The sequence below is a fragment of the Ovis canadensis genome, chromosome 16, assembly GCF_042477335.2.
Source record: "Ovis canadensis isolate MfBH-ARS-UI-01 breed Bighorn chromosome 16, ARS-UI_OviCan_v2, whole genome shotgun sequence".
Lineage (NCBI taxonomy): Eukaryota > Metazoa > Chordata > Mammalia > Artiodactyla > Bovidae > Ovis > Ovis canadensis.
In genome coordinates, this window is record NC_091260.1 from 37,592,208 (window position 1) to 37,606,032 (window position 13,825).

At 42.6% G+C, this 13,825-nt stretch overlaps 1 protein-coding gene across 1 annotated transcript in view; it reads right to left on the reverse strand.

The window, feature by feature from the left end:
• Nucleotides 1-10,494: 10,494 nt before the first annotated feature.
• SNX18 (sorting nexin 18) overlaps nucleotides 10,495-13,825 on the reverse strand; it is a 49,490-nt gene continuing 46,159 nt past the window's right edge. The window contains exon 3 of the mRNA XM_069556555.1: nucleotides 10,495-11,167. Within this exon, the coding sequence (XP_069412656.1) occupies nucleotides 10,850-11,167 (318 nt within the window). The 3' untranslated portion in view covers nucleotides 10,495-10,849. The remainder of the gene's footprint in view (nucleotides 11,168-13,825) is intronic.

The following is a 13,825-nucleotide window of genomic DNA, read 5'->3' on the forward strand; positions in this document are numbered from 1 at the left end:
TGGATTTCTTGGCTCTCAGATCCCTGAATGGTGTTCTGCAAAGAGCTGAAGTTCCACTCCCTTGACAGTGGCCCTGAGCTCAGCCTGGTGAGTGGTGCCAGCTGGAGGCGATTGTGGTGGTGTCCCTGGTTTTCTCCCCTAACAGAGCACACTCGGCATCTTTAGATCCAAATGGGCATTGGCACTTGGGTGTTTCCTTATGTTATGACAGCAACTAAAGAGAGATTGGGTTGAATACACCCACCACCACCCACACAGAGGACTCATGGGGAAGATCATGTGGAGGAGGCTTCATCTGGACAAGAGATCCCCAAATGGCCAGCTGCCCACAAGCCTTGCTAGCCTTTACTGGACGGGGTATCTTTCTTTGCTGATTGGTGGTAAGCAGGAAGGGGCCCATGCACCCCAGTCTCTGGTACAAGAGAGGGAGAAAGGAGCCCTTGGGAGCAGGGGATAAACCTACAGAGCAGAGGAGAGCCTGGGAAGAAGCTGAGGAGACATTTGTCATCATTTATGCTCAAGTGAACCTGAGCCAGGCCATTTCCTTTAAATCTCCCTTTCAGCATGGTGTTGTTTTAGAATCCATAACCCCAGAGTGAAACGGCAAAACCCCAGTCCCAACCAGATTCCTAAAACACTCATTCATTTCCTAGACAATTGCTCCTGACTAGTCCCTGCTCCCCACCTCTAGTGTTTTTCTCATTCTGATCTTCTGCACACAGTGGAGCCACATTAGGTCTTCCCAAATATGACTCTCTTTATTCAGGGCTTGTTCAGGTTATGCCTTGGCACAGAAAGGATACAGAAGAGAACTGCAGTGGGCGCTAGGCCATGGAATTCTAAGATACAACACAATCTTTGTCAGCTGAACAGGCCACTCTAGTTTGATCTCTCACAACGCTCTTTAAATGACCTTCTGCTTTCTTGGGACTAGGGGTCAGTTTTTTGATAGACCTTTATCCTTTCTCTCTGCTTTTCTAGCTCCAATGCCTCCTTTTTAAGTCCCACCTCTCTCCTCCGTTAAGCCCCCTGCATGGCCCTTTCCTGGAGAACCCCTGGCCGCAGCTTCATACCACTTAAGACCATCAGTACTCACCTTTTTTTTTTTTAAATCAGTGCTCACTTTTGAGCGTAGTTTCTCCCAAAGCAAAAGTCAAAAGTCCTGAGCTGTCTCCTAGTGTGTCAGAGGAAACTGGTTCTTGAATGTCCCCAAGAAACATATCATAATTCCACCTTGGCATAACGCCTTGTTCGTGAGTTCCCTGCAGTCAGAGACAGTGCCTCACTCTTTTCAACCATTGTCTTAGAACGGCATGTAGGATATGCTCAATCGATATTTTTGGAGAAAATGAAAAAAAGTGGTTATTTTTCTTTCTGCATTTATAATTTGCAGGCAAATCTACACTTGCAAGGAGACTTGGAGATAATATATACATTGGTTTAAAATCTTGGTACACTTCTAAAAAATCTTTTCCCTGTCTTTAGCCAAAGAGAAGGTATGTGCTTTACCTAGCTGTCAAATGAATAAGATAATTAACAGCTAGAAGTGCTTTGCTCTTAGAAGCTTTAAAATCACGAACATGAATCATAAATTGTAAAAGTAAGCTCCTAACAAATGTGAGAGAGCAAAAGAATAAATGCAGTCCTGCTTAAGAGCCAGTTATTCCATCTCTTTCTTAATCCATAAATTTTAGACTTTTTAAATAAGTACTATTAAAATAAACCTTTGAGACCTTCTGCTAAATGTGGCAATCCTTCAAAAGTGGATAAATCCTTCAAGATCCATATAAATACAGACATAAATCCAAACTTAATAAGGGGAAGGGTATCCCTGGTGGCTCAGTGGTAAAGAATCTGCTTGCCAATGTAGGAGTCCGGGGTTTGATCCCTGGGTTGAGAAGATCCCCTGGAGAAGGAAATGGCAACTCATTCCAGTATTCTTGCCTGGGAAATCCCATGGACAAGGGAGCTCAGTGGGCTATAGTCCATGGGGTCATAAAAGAGCCAGACACAACTTAGCAACTTAACAACAATAAGGGGAAATGACAGAGGGTAATCTTTGTTAGCACAATTGCACTCATCTCACACGCTAGTAAAGTAATGCTCAAAATTCTCCAAACCAGGCTTCTGCAATATGTGAACTGTGAACTTCCAGATGTTCAAGCTGGTTTTAGAAAAGACAGAGGAACCAGAGATCAAATTGCCAACATCCACTGGATCATCGAAAAAGCAAGAGAGTTCCAGAAAAACATCTATTTCTGCTTGATTGACTATGCCAAAGACTTTGACTGTGTGGATCACAAGAAACTGTGGAAAATTCTCAAAGAGATAGGAATACCAGACCACCTGACTTGCCTCTTGAGAAACCTATATGCAGGTCAGGAAGCAACATTTAAAACTGGACATGGAAAAACAGACTGGTTCCAAATAGGAAAAGGAGTACCTCAAGGCTATATATTGTCACCCTGCTTATTTAACTTCTATGCAGAGTACATCATGAGAAACGCTGGGTTGGAAGAAGCACAAGCTGGAATCAAGATTGCTGGGAGAAATATCAATAACCTCAGATATGCAGATGACACCACCCTTATGGCAGAAAGTGAAGAGGAACTCAAAAGCCTCTTGATGAAAGTGAAAGAGGAGAGTGAAAAAGTTGGTTTAAAGCTCAACATTCAGAAAACAAAGATCATGGCATCCGGTCCCATCACTTCATGTGAAATAGATGGGGAAACAGTGGAAACAGTGTCAGACTTTATTTTGGGGGCCTCCAAAATCACTGCAGATGGTGACTGCAGCCATGAAATTAAAAGATGCTTACTCCTTGGAAGGAAAGTGTGACCTAGACAGCATATTCAAAAGCAGAGACATTACTTTGCCAAAAAGGTCCATCTAGTCAAGGCTATGGTTTTTCCAGTGGTCATGTATGGATGTGAGAGTTGGACTGTGAAGAAAGCTGAGTGCCGAAGAATTGATGCTTTTGAACTGTGGTGTTGGAGAAGACTCTTGAGAGTCCCTTGGACTGCAAGGAGATCCAACCAGTCCATTCTGAAGGAGATCAGCCCTGGGATTTCTTTGGAAGGAATGATGCTAAAGCTGAAACTCCAGTACTTTGGCCACCTCATGCAAAGAGTTGACTCATTGGAAAAGACTCTGATGGTGGGAGGGATTGGGGGCAGGAGGAGAAGGAGGCGACAGAAGATGAGATGGCTGGATGGCATCACTAACTCGGTGGACGTGAGCTTGAGTGAACTCTGGGAGTTGGTGATGGACAGGAGGCCTGGCGTGCTGGGATTCATGGGGTCTCAAAGAGTCGGACACGACTGAGCGACTGAACTGAACTGTGCCAGAAATAGTGATGAAAAGTGAAGGGAAAGTGAAAGTGAAGTCACTCCGTTGTGACAGACTCTTTGCAACCCCGTGGACTGTAGGCCACCAGGCTCCTCCGTCCATGAGATTTCCCAGGCAAGAACCAAACATAAAGAGTCAGACACGAGTGAGCGACTGAACTGAACTAAACTCCTTGGTAGCTCAGATGGTAAAGAATCTGCCTGTAATTTAGGAGACCAGGGTGTGATCCCTGGGTCGGGAAGATCCTCTGGAGAAGGGAACAGCAACCCACTCCAGTATTCCTGCCTGGAGAATTCCATGGACAGAGGAGTCTGGCAGGCTACAGTCTATGGGGTCACAAGAGTCAGACATGACTGAGCAGCTAACACATACACAATATTTGTTAAACCTGGACTTTGTGGAAGTGTTCTGTAAATGCTTTTTATTGATCAGTTTTATCATTCCCATCAAGCAAATGCCTGCCTTGGAACTCTGTGTATGTGTGTGTGTGTGTGTGTGTGCCTGCGCGTGTGTTCCAGCCGGTGTAAACTGAGCCAGACTGTATGAACTCATTAAATAATTGAATGTGTCTACATGTGGACAAATGAATTATTGACAGATGAATATTGAGTCCATCTGGCAAATGCGAAAACATATCTCGCTAGAAGGACAACGTATTTCTTTTGCTCAACTTCTATATTTAGGAACTACTGTTTCTCTGTTTTTCAAAAAAATAATTTCTTGAAAGAGAGGAAGATGCATCTTGCAGTACGGCTAAGGCCAGCCACATACCCCATCACCCATACCCAGGACCTTGCTAGTGAGTCCTCTTGGGAACAATCTAAGATTCTTCCTTATCTTTGATTAATTTTCCTTTCTAGTCCACAGTCCTTCTAGTTTCTAAGTGTCATGGATTTTACTCCTAAAATCCTCACACAGGTACCTTCCTCTGTATTCCTACTAAACAGGCCCTTATGCTTAGGGAGTTGTAGGAAGTTTGAATTGTTTTAGCTTCTCCCAAGCTCTTTAAACCCAAGCTACTCAAATCAGATGGCTTAAGTGAATGAGTGACTGATAAATGGATGGATGAAGAAGGGAATAAGTGAAATTAGTATTTATTAAAGTAAATAAATAGCTGAATTGGTTCCCGATTCTATAATCAGTTTGTTATTTTAAGCAAATAAAATATTAAAAATTAATGTAATTATTGGCTAAAGTATATTTGATACTGACCTAGGCACTGTTAGGGGGTGCAAAAAATATTTATGACATGTTTTTTTTGAAATGAGGCCATTTTCAGTCCAATTAGAGAGTTAAGATCAACAAACTTTGAATAACTAGTAAATAACTAGCTGCTTAAACAATATGGTAAGTGAAATAGAATGGTAGATGAGTGTGGGTGTACTTGTGAAAGGAACAAAACACACGGAGGGTATTTCAAAGGGATCAATTAGCTACCTTATGTAACCATTCTTGACTCTCCCCACAGTGTCTGGCATTGCACATTAGGTAATTTAATAATTTTTTTTTAAAAAGGCATTTGGGGTACTTCTCTGGTTATCCAGTGGTTGGGACTCTGGGTCTCCACAGCACGGGGCACGAGCTTCATCCCTGGTCAGGAACTAGGATCGCACTGCAAAGCATGTGACATGGCCAGAAATAATCATCATCATCATAATTTTAAAAAATAAAAATTAAAAGTAAGAAAAGCATTTGATTTCAGAGATAGAAACCTATCCTGCTCATAGAAATGAGGAGAAAATTATTCTAAGGGTTCAGGGACATCGTGCAGGACCAGAGTAGGAAGTACAGCAGGCCCCGCACAGTCAACAGAGGAGCCTCTGGGACCAGGTCACTTCTCTCCATCACCATCTCTCTCCCTGGGGCAGAAGAACCTCTTACTGCTGCTATACATCTAATTTATTCTGGTCTCTCTGGAGATTGGTCAAAAATGCAACTTCAACTCCCTGGTCTCCATGGCCTTCGGCTCACTGCCTGTGGCTTCCCATTCCCAAGTACACACACAGCAGGAGAAGAGGCTAGGCTGAGCAAGGGCTGACCAGCTGCTGCATTGGAGACAGGGTGGGTTAGGGCTCTGGGGCCTCTGCTGTGGGGCCGGGGGGGTGGGGAGGAAATGATTGGCATCTGCTTGCCTAAAGCCAGTGAACACACTCAGATTCTATCTCCTTCTCTGGTTTTACCACAGGGAGAATGTCTTTGTTTAGAGAAAGGATTAATTCTCCTTTCTTCTCTGGGGCAACTACCCTGGCAAGTGAGAAGTGGAAACGTCTGTGATGCTTCACTTTGCAATGGATGTGTTTGTTTCAACAGTAAATTAAGTCATCAGACTTGATTCATGGGCTAAGGTCGAAAAGTTGGGAGGCATGGCACTTAGGGGACCTCCAGAAACAGCGCATTGATTTTCCAGAGCAAGGGACCCAACCCCTCCTAAAGAGCTTTAATTACAAATGGGAAGGAGGTGGGGCCCAGCCAGCCTGGGAGCAAACAGGGCATTTTGTGTCCTAACTTGCAACCTCAGTTGCAAATCTGTGGCATTCTTTTTGCTTTGTGTCAGGCTTGGATCTGACCTAGTTTAGTTCTTCACACCGTAGGCTCTCAGAATTCACAGCAGTTTCAACAATCACACGTGGTGCTGCAGCCACTTCCTTAGTTCCTACACACAAAACCCAGAAGTGGATGGAAGAAAGAACTATGGGTAGCTCCTCCGCCTTCCTCCTGGCCTCCACCACTTCAGCCACCCCGTCTCAGTTTTTCCCAGGCCTTCAGGAATGCCAAGCCCTCAGCTTATACTGAATCCCACTTCATCCCTACATCCACCTTAGTCTCCTGCATCCCTTCTCCTGAGTTACTCTGTACAGCTTAATGTAGCTGAAAGAACAACAGGGACTGAAATACTAATGCTAGCTCTGCCATAAATTAGCTGTATGACTACGGGCAAATTGCTTAAACTCTCTGGGCTCCGATTTTCTTCTCCATAAAAATGAGGCCCTACCAAAAGCAAAGTCCTAGATCTATGATGCTGCTCTATATCCCCTGAGCTGGTTTTCTCATCTCTCTTCTTACAGATGAAAAATGCTTTCTAAGAAGATGAATGACTTGCTGAGGTGTCATGGCCAAGATCTGATGGAGTTAGAGGACTGAGGTTTAAACTCAAGCTCAGAATCAAATCTTCATTTAAAACAACAGAGCTCCTTGTTCCCCACCAAATAAACACCAGGACCCAGGGCTGCTGTGGCCCCATTGGGAGGAAAGGGAATGACCCTTGCATTGTTTAGCCATGGTTAGAGGTACCACCTCCCAGATATTCAGAAAACATGAAGATTTCAAGCTCTTCCAATCAGGTAGCCTGCAATGAGCACCTATGTGAGCAGCACAGTTTTCTTTAGATTTCCACACCGAACTAAGAATTCAGAGCAGTTTTTGTTGCACTCCAGTCGTCCAGAGTGTTATGTTCAGAGTGGCTAAAGACTTTGAGAAAACGGCAAAAAGCACTGCCAAGCATCTTAGAGTTAAAAAAGGCTTTATTTTTTTCTACAGGCACTTTTGGAGAAGACTCATGGTCTGCGGAAGAAAGAAAAAGAGGAGCTTGGAAGGGCTTGCAGCCACGCAACTTACAGAGCTAAGCACTTAGCCTGCTGCTCTGATTTGGCACCGTCAGAGACCGGGAGGGGCACCGGGGCTCCTCTCCAGGTTTGCCCCATGCCCGCCCTTCTGTGTAGAGGAAGTCACAAATGAGCCAAGAAACAGAGAACCGAACTTGAGAAGGAAAACGCAGGAGGCCTCATCCAACCCAGGAGCCATAAAGAAGCAGCAGAAAAGGTCTAGGATGCGCAGGGTACGTTTCCGTAGTCGTCTGCCAGGATTACATTTCTGAGTCATTTCTTAACGCTTGGCAAAGAGGCTTAGATGTTTAAAACTGCTTTTGTGGCTGGGGAACTGGAAGTATCACATCAGTAAGAGCAATGGGATTTAAACTTTTTGTACTATAGTCACTTTCATTTAAAAATATTTGATGTTTTATAGGAGTGCTCAGTTAGGTTGAAGTTTTTACCTGTCCTTCCAGTCAACTAACCAAGAAGGTTTCCAGAAGGGACAGGATTGTCTTGAAAACCTTAATATCCTTAACATTGGGCATCCTTTAATATAATGCTGGTAGGTGATCAAACTTTGTATTTCTTGGTACTCTCTTATTGGTGTTTATAAGTTAATTGATAAGTTAAAGCTAGGCCCTGTGGAGGAAACAAATGAAGTCTGTGAGAGAGGTTATGAGTCACCCATTTTATTGTACAGAATATAATCTCATGCTAATTATTGAACTATATTTCTTAGACCTGTTTAAGTTTGATTAAATAAGTGATGATTAAGCATTCTATGGTTACTGTCAGATCTAATCCCTTGACTCTATTTCTCAAGGGATTCCTCAGGGATTAGATCTGATAGAGTGCCTGATGAACTATGGATGGAGGTTCATGACATTGTACAGCAGACAGGGATCAAGACCATCCCCAAGCAAAAGAAATGCAAAAAGCAAAATGGCTGTCTGAGAAGGCCTGACAAATAGCTGAGAAAAGAAGAGAAGCAAAAAGCAAAGGAGAAAAGGAAAGATATACCCATTTGAATGCAGAGTTCCAAAGAATAGCAAGGAGAGATAAGAAAGCCTACCTCAATGATCAGTGCAAAGAAATAGAGGAAAACAATAGAATGGGAAAGACTAGAGATATCTTCAAGAAAATTAAAGATACCAAGGGAAAATTGCATGCAAAGATGGGCTCAATAAAGGACAGAAATGGTATGGACCTAACAGAAGCAGAAGATATTAAAAAGAGGTGGCAAGAATACACAGAACTATACAAAAAAGATCTTCACGACCCAGATTATCACTATGGTGTGATCACTCATCTAGAGCCAGACATCCTGGAATGTGAACTCAAGTGGGCCTTAGAAAGCATCACTATGAACAAAGCTAGTGGAGGTGATGGAATTCCCGTTGAGCTATTTGAAATCCTGAAAGATGATGCTGTGAAAGTGCTGCACTTAATATGCCAGCAATTTTGGAAAACTCAGCAGTGGCCACAGGACTGGAAGAGGTCAGTTTTCATTCCAATTCCAAAGAAAGGCAATGTCAAAGAATGCTCAAACTACCACACAATTGCACTCATCTCACAAGCTAGTAATGCTCAAAATTCTCCAAGCCAGGCTTCAGCAATATGTGAACCATGAACTTCCTGATGTTCAAGCTGGTTTTAGAAAAGGCAGAAGAACCAGAGATCAAATTGCCAACATCCACTGGATCATGGAAAAAGCAAGAGAATTCCAGAAAAACATCTATTTCTGCTTTATTGACTATGCCAAAGCCTTTGACTGTGTGGATTCCACAAACTGTGGAAAATTCTGAAAGACTACCCGACCTGCCTCTTGAGAAATCTGTATGCAGGTCAGGAAGCAACAGTTCGAACTGGACATGGAACAACAGACTGGTTGCAAGTAGGAAAAGGAGTACGTCAAGGTTGTATATTGTCACCCTGCTTATTTAACTTATATGCAGAGTACATCATGAGAAATGCCAGGCTGGATGAAGCACAAGCTGGAATCAAGATCGCTGGGAGAAATATCAATAACCTCAGGTATGCAGGTGACATCACTCTTATAGCAGAAAGTGAAGAGGAACTAAAATGCCTCCCGATGAAAGTGAAAGAGGAGAGTGAAAAAGTTGGCTTAAAGCTCAACATTCAGAAAAGTAAGATCATGGCATCTGGTCCTATCACTTCATGGCAAATAGATGGGGAAACAGCAGAAATAATGAGAGATTTTATTTTGGGGGGCTCTAAAATCGCTGCAGATAGTGACTGCAGCCATGAAATTAAAAGGACTCTTACTCCTTGGAAGGAAAGTTATGACCAACCTAGACAGCATATTAAAAAGCAGAGACATTACTTTGCCAACAAAGGTCCATCTAGTCAAGGCTATGGTTTTTCCAGTAGTCATGTATGGATGTGAGAGCTGGACCATAAAGAAAGCTGAGCGCTGAAGAATTGATGCTTTTGAACTGTGGGGTTGAAGACTCTTGAGAGTCCCTTGGACTGCAAGGAGATCCAACCAGTCCATGCTAAAGGAAATCAGTCCTGAATATTCATTGCAAGGACTGATGTTGAAGTTGAAACTCCAATATTTTGGCCACCTGATGAGAACTGACTCATTTGAAAAGACCCTGATGCTGGGTAAGATTAAAGGCAGGAGGAGAAGGGGACAACAGAGGATGAGATGGTTGGATGGCATCACTGACTCAATGGACATGAGTTTGGGTAAACTCCGGGAGTTGGTGATGGACAGGGAAGCCTGGCGTGCTGCAGTCCATGGGGTCACAAAGTGCTGGACACGACTGCACAGCTGAACTGCACTGATAGTCACTGTGCCCCTATGAAATGATGACACAGATCTATGTTAATATGGGTAACTGTGTTTGGTTCCTAGGGCTGCTATAACAAAGTACTTGTTATAAACCCTGGTGGCTTAAAATGACAGCTATCTATTCTCTTACAGCTCTAGAGACCAGAAATCCAAAATTAAGGTATCAGCAGGAACATGCTCTCTGAAGGTTCTGGGTGAGGGTCTTTCCTTAGCTCTTCCCAGTTTCTGGTGGCTGCTGGAAATCCTCGATATTCCTTGACCGACAGATACATCACTCCAATCTTTGCCTCCATCTTCCCATGGCATACTCCCTCTGTGGCTGTGTGTCTCAATCCAAATTTATCTCCTTATAAGGACATCAGTCATTAGATCAGTCATTAGCTTCAACTACCCTGAGGCCTACCATGTCGTGGGGAAGCTCAAGCCACACAGAAAAGTCACATGCAGGTATTCTCACGTACAATCACAACTGAGTTAACTCTGTGAGTATGAAAAGAAGCTTCCAGGTATTTCCAGACCCCAGATATTCCAGTTATCCCTAGCCATTTGAGTTTTCCTAGCTGATGTCCTAGACTTCATGGAGCAGAGGAAAAATATCCCAGCTCTGTCCTCTCTGAACTCCTCACCTAAAGAATTCATGAGCTGTAACAAATGGTTGCTCTTTTATACCTCTAAGTTTTAGGTTGGTTTTGTGTGGCAATACATTGGATGGTTTACAAAACATCACAATACAGTCACTTTTTTTTTAAAGTATAAATGGATGTGCATGCATGGAAAAGCTTAGAAATTTTGACCCCAAAATTCTTAACCAGATTATTTGAGGGTGGGGTTGGGGGGGTACCCTCTTCTTTACATCTTTCAATATTTTTTGAAGTTTTTACAATAAGTTCATATTATACAGAAAATCAGGCAAAAAGAAAACAATTTTCATTTAGAAAAACCGTACCACTCAACTCTGGGGGTTTTCAGCCACGAGTAATGAAGGACAACTGATGATGGTTGAGGCCTCTCTGCACTCTAACCATTATCAACACCCAAATTATTTTGGAATCAAAGTTTATTTTAGCCAAGTCCTCTGGGACTCACACTAAGTCTAGCCTCTTCGGGGCTCTGTTATATAGAAGAAGCAGGAACTATAAAAGAGGTTGGGACAGTGTTTTAGGCGCTGTCCTTCAGACCCAAAGCTCTTTCTCCCTTGGGAATGAGGAGGGCAATGGTTGTGCAGCAGTATGGGGAGGGGAGAAGGTGGACAGGAAAACAACAGAAGTGGGGGTGTACATTGAGGGCCTAGATGATGGAGGCCAGGTGATGTGGCAGGGAAAGGCATAGCTTCTGCTTCTCCAAGGCTTGGCATAGGGATGCCCACAGCTGCCACAGAACTGGGCTTGTGTACTGTTGTTATTTCTTTTTTCTGAAAAAAAAAAAAAAAAAAAATTTTTTTTTAAATTTATTTATTTGGCTGCACTGGATCTTGGTTGCAGCATGCAGGATCTTTAGTTATGGTGTGCCAACTCCTCAGTGCAGCATGTGGGATCTAGTTCCCTGACCAGGGGTTGAACCTGGGCCCCCTGCACTGGGAGCTCAGGGTGCCAGCTACTGGACCACCAGAGAGGTCCCCTGCTGATATTATTTCTACCACCACTAACAAAATTTCTAACATAAAGTGTGTCACTGGAGCACATCCTTCTCCAGAGATGTAGCACTTAAAGGTTAACAACATGTCCTGCCAAGAGCACAGACACAAATCTTGGTGTGACAAATGAGGCCTTGGCCCTCTTGAATGGTCACGCTTTGGAGACTGAGGGAAAGCAGAGAGAAACAAAAGGCCACAATTAAAAAGCACAGTCCTTGTGACTTCCACAAAAAAATAAGTGTCAGGACAGAGCCAAGGGTGAATTAAGTATTATATGCAAGGTTTCTAAGGAAACTTTAAAAGCAAATAGTACATTAGGAGGCAAACACTCATTACACACAGAAGTTCCCAAACCCAGGGACCAACATTCCCTTCCAGCAGCAATTCCCCACAAACACAGAACATTCCACGCAGAGACCCCAGGCACAGCTGGCACCAGCAGTCTCCACAGGGGCGGAGGGAGCCCCAGGAGACCAGGCAAGAAGTGGACGCCAAGGTACTTTGAGCTGCTGGGCCAACATGAGATACTTCCTGAGTATCCTCCAGGGTGCCATAACTCTCTTTACAGCCAATAGCCACTTCTGCTAAGTCTGTGATCTTGTCTGTACCACTTGCTTGTTACCAGATACTCTGGTGGTTTAGCGTGAACTACTTAAGCAGCTCTGGTTTCTATAAAGAGAGTAAGATGTGCAGTGGAAAGCAAGGCACATCCTTCCAGTGCCTTCCTTTTGTCCTTCCCATCACATGGCCCTGATGTTTTTGTAAGGACAAAATGAACCATCTTTAACTCCCAGCCAAGGCAGTTTAGGGCTGGGGAAAGTCCCCAATCTGCCTACTCTAAAATGCACATGATACCTTCTGGCTGTTTCTGGTCCCCCGCTGATTTGCCTGCACTGTACAAATAGCTCCAACAAATCTTTCACACCCCGCCCCTCCTCAACCTGTCCTGGGTCAGAAAAACCTCGCTCTAATTCTTTCCCAGTGACTTTTGTCCTCACACACAACTCATGAGGGCCACAGCATAGTATCAACTCTCCCCACCACATATGTGTGTGTGCACACACACACACACACACGCATCCATCCTTCTGCTTAAAGGCTAAGTCACCTTTGTTCCCAAATCAGCAAAATTTGATTGTACTTGCACAAGTTTGACAAATCTAAAGAAAGAATGTGGGATGGACAGTATTTTGTAAAATCCTAAAAGAGAAGAAAACTAAGGAAGCAAACTTATTCCCTTCCTCAAGATTATAAAAAGAAATTCCAGTAAATGTCCACCTTAAGTGTTTATGGTTTATGGTTTGTAAAGAAAGGACTTCCCTGGTGGCTCAGACGTTAAGGAGTCTGCCTGTAACATGGGAGACCCCAGTTCAATCCTTGGGTCGGGAAGATCCCCTGGAGAAGGAAATGGCAAGCCACTCCAGTACTCTGGCCTGGAAAATCCAATGGATGGAGGAGCCTGGCAAGCTACTGTCCATGGGGTTGCAGAGTCGGACATGACTTGAGTGACTTCACTTTGTAAAGAAATCTGATATATATGAGTTTATTATTTTGTTGTAAGAATTATAATTTGTTTCCTGGGGACTTCTCTGGTGTTGCAGTGGCTAAGACTTCATGCTTCCGCTGCAGGGGCATGCATTCGATTACTTGTCAGGGAATTAAGATCCCATATCTCCAGGCTGCAATGCAAAAACATATATATATATATATATATATATGTATATATATATATATATAATTTGCTTTTAAACAAGAAGCAAATTGGTCCCTGTTTATTTATGAATAATGATATCTTTTCTGCAACGATTTGAGGGCCTTCTTTTGCATCTGCTTGTTTCCATTAAAATTAAAATCTATTTCTAGACATCATATTCTGTTCCTTTGATCTGTTTAGTCCTGCCTTCATGTCATACTATGCTAATGATTATAACTTTATAATAAGGCTCAATATCTAGAAGGCAAAAAATTTCTTTTGTACTCTTCTTCTCTAGAATAGCACACTTTAATTACTAGATTAAGTTTAGCATCATTTTAATAATTTCCTTCAAAAATTTACTGGAGTTTTGATTGTGTTTATATTAAATGTGGAGACTAGAGGCAAGTTTTATGATTTTTAAGACTATACTTTCTAAAAAATTCTATCTCTCCATTTATTCATTATAATCTTTAATATTCTCATAAAATTTCATAGCTTATTTTTATGTGTTTAATGTTTTTTTCCTATATGTTCAGTTTTTGCTACTATTGTGAATGATATTTTTCTCTGTGTTTTATAAATGATTATTTGAATATAAGGAAGCTGGGTTGAATTTCTTTGATATTAATAATAGATTGCTTCCATTAAAATTACTACCTTCTAAACCATAATTGGGGAATGTTACAGAGAGTTTCAGAAAGAGATTATTACATAATGGTGACAGAATAATTCTTTATGAA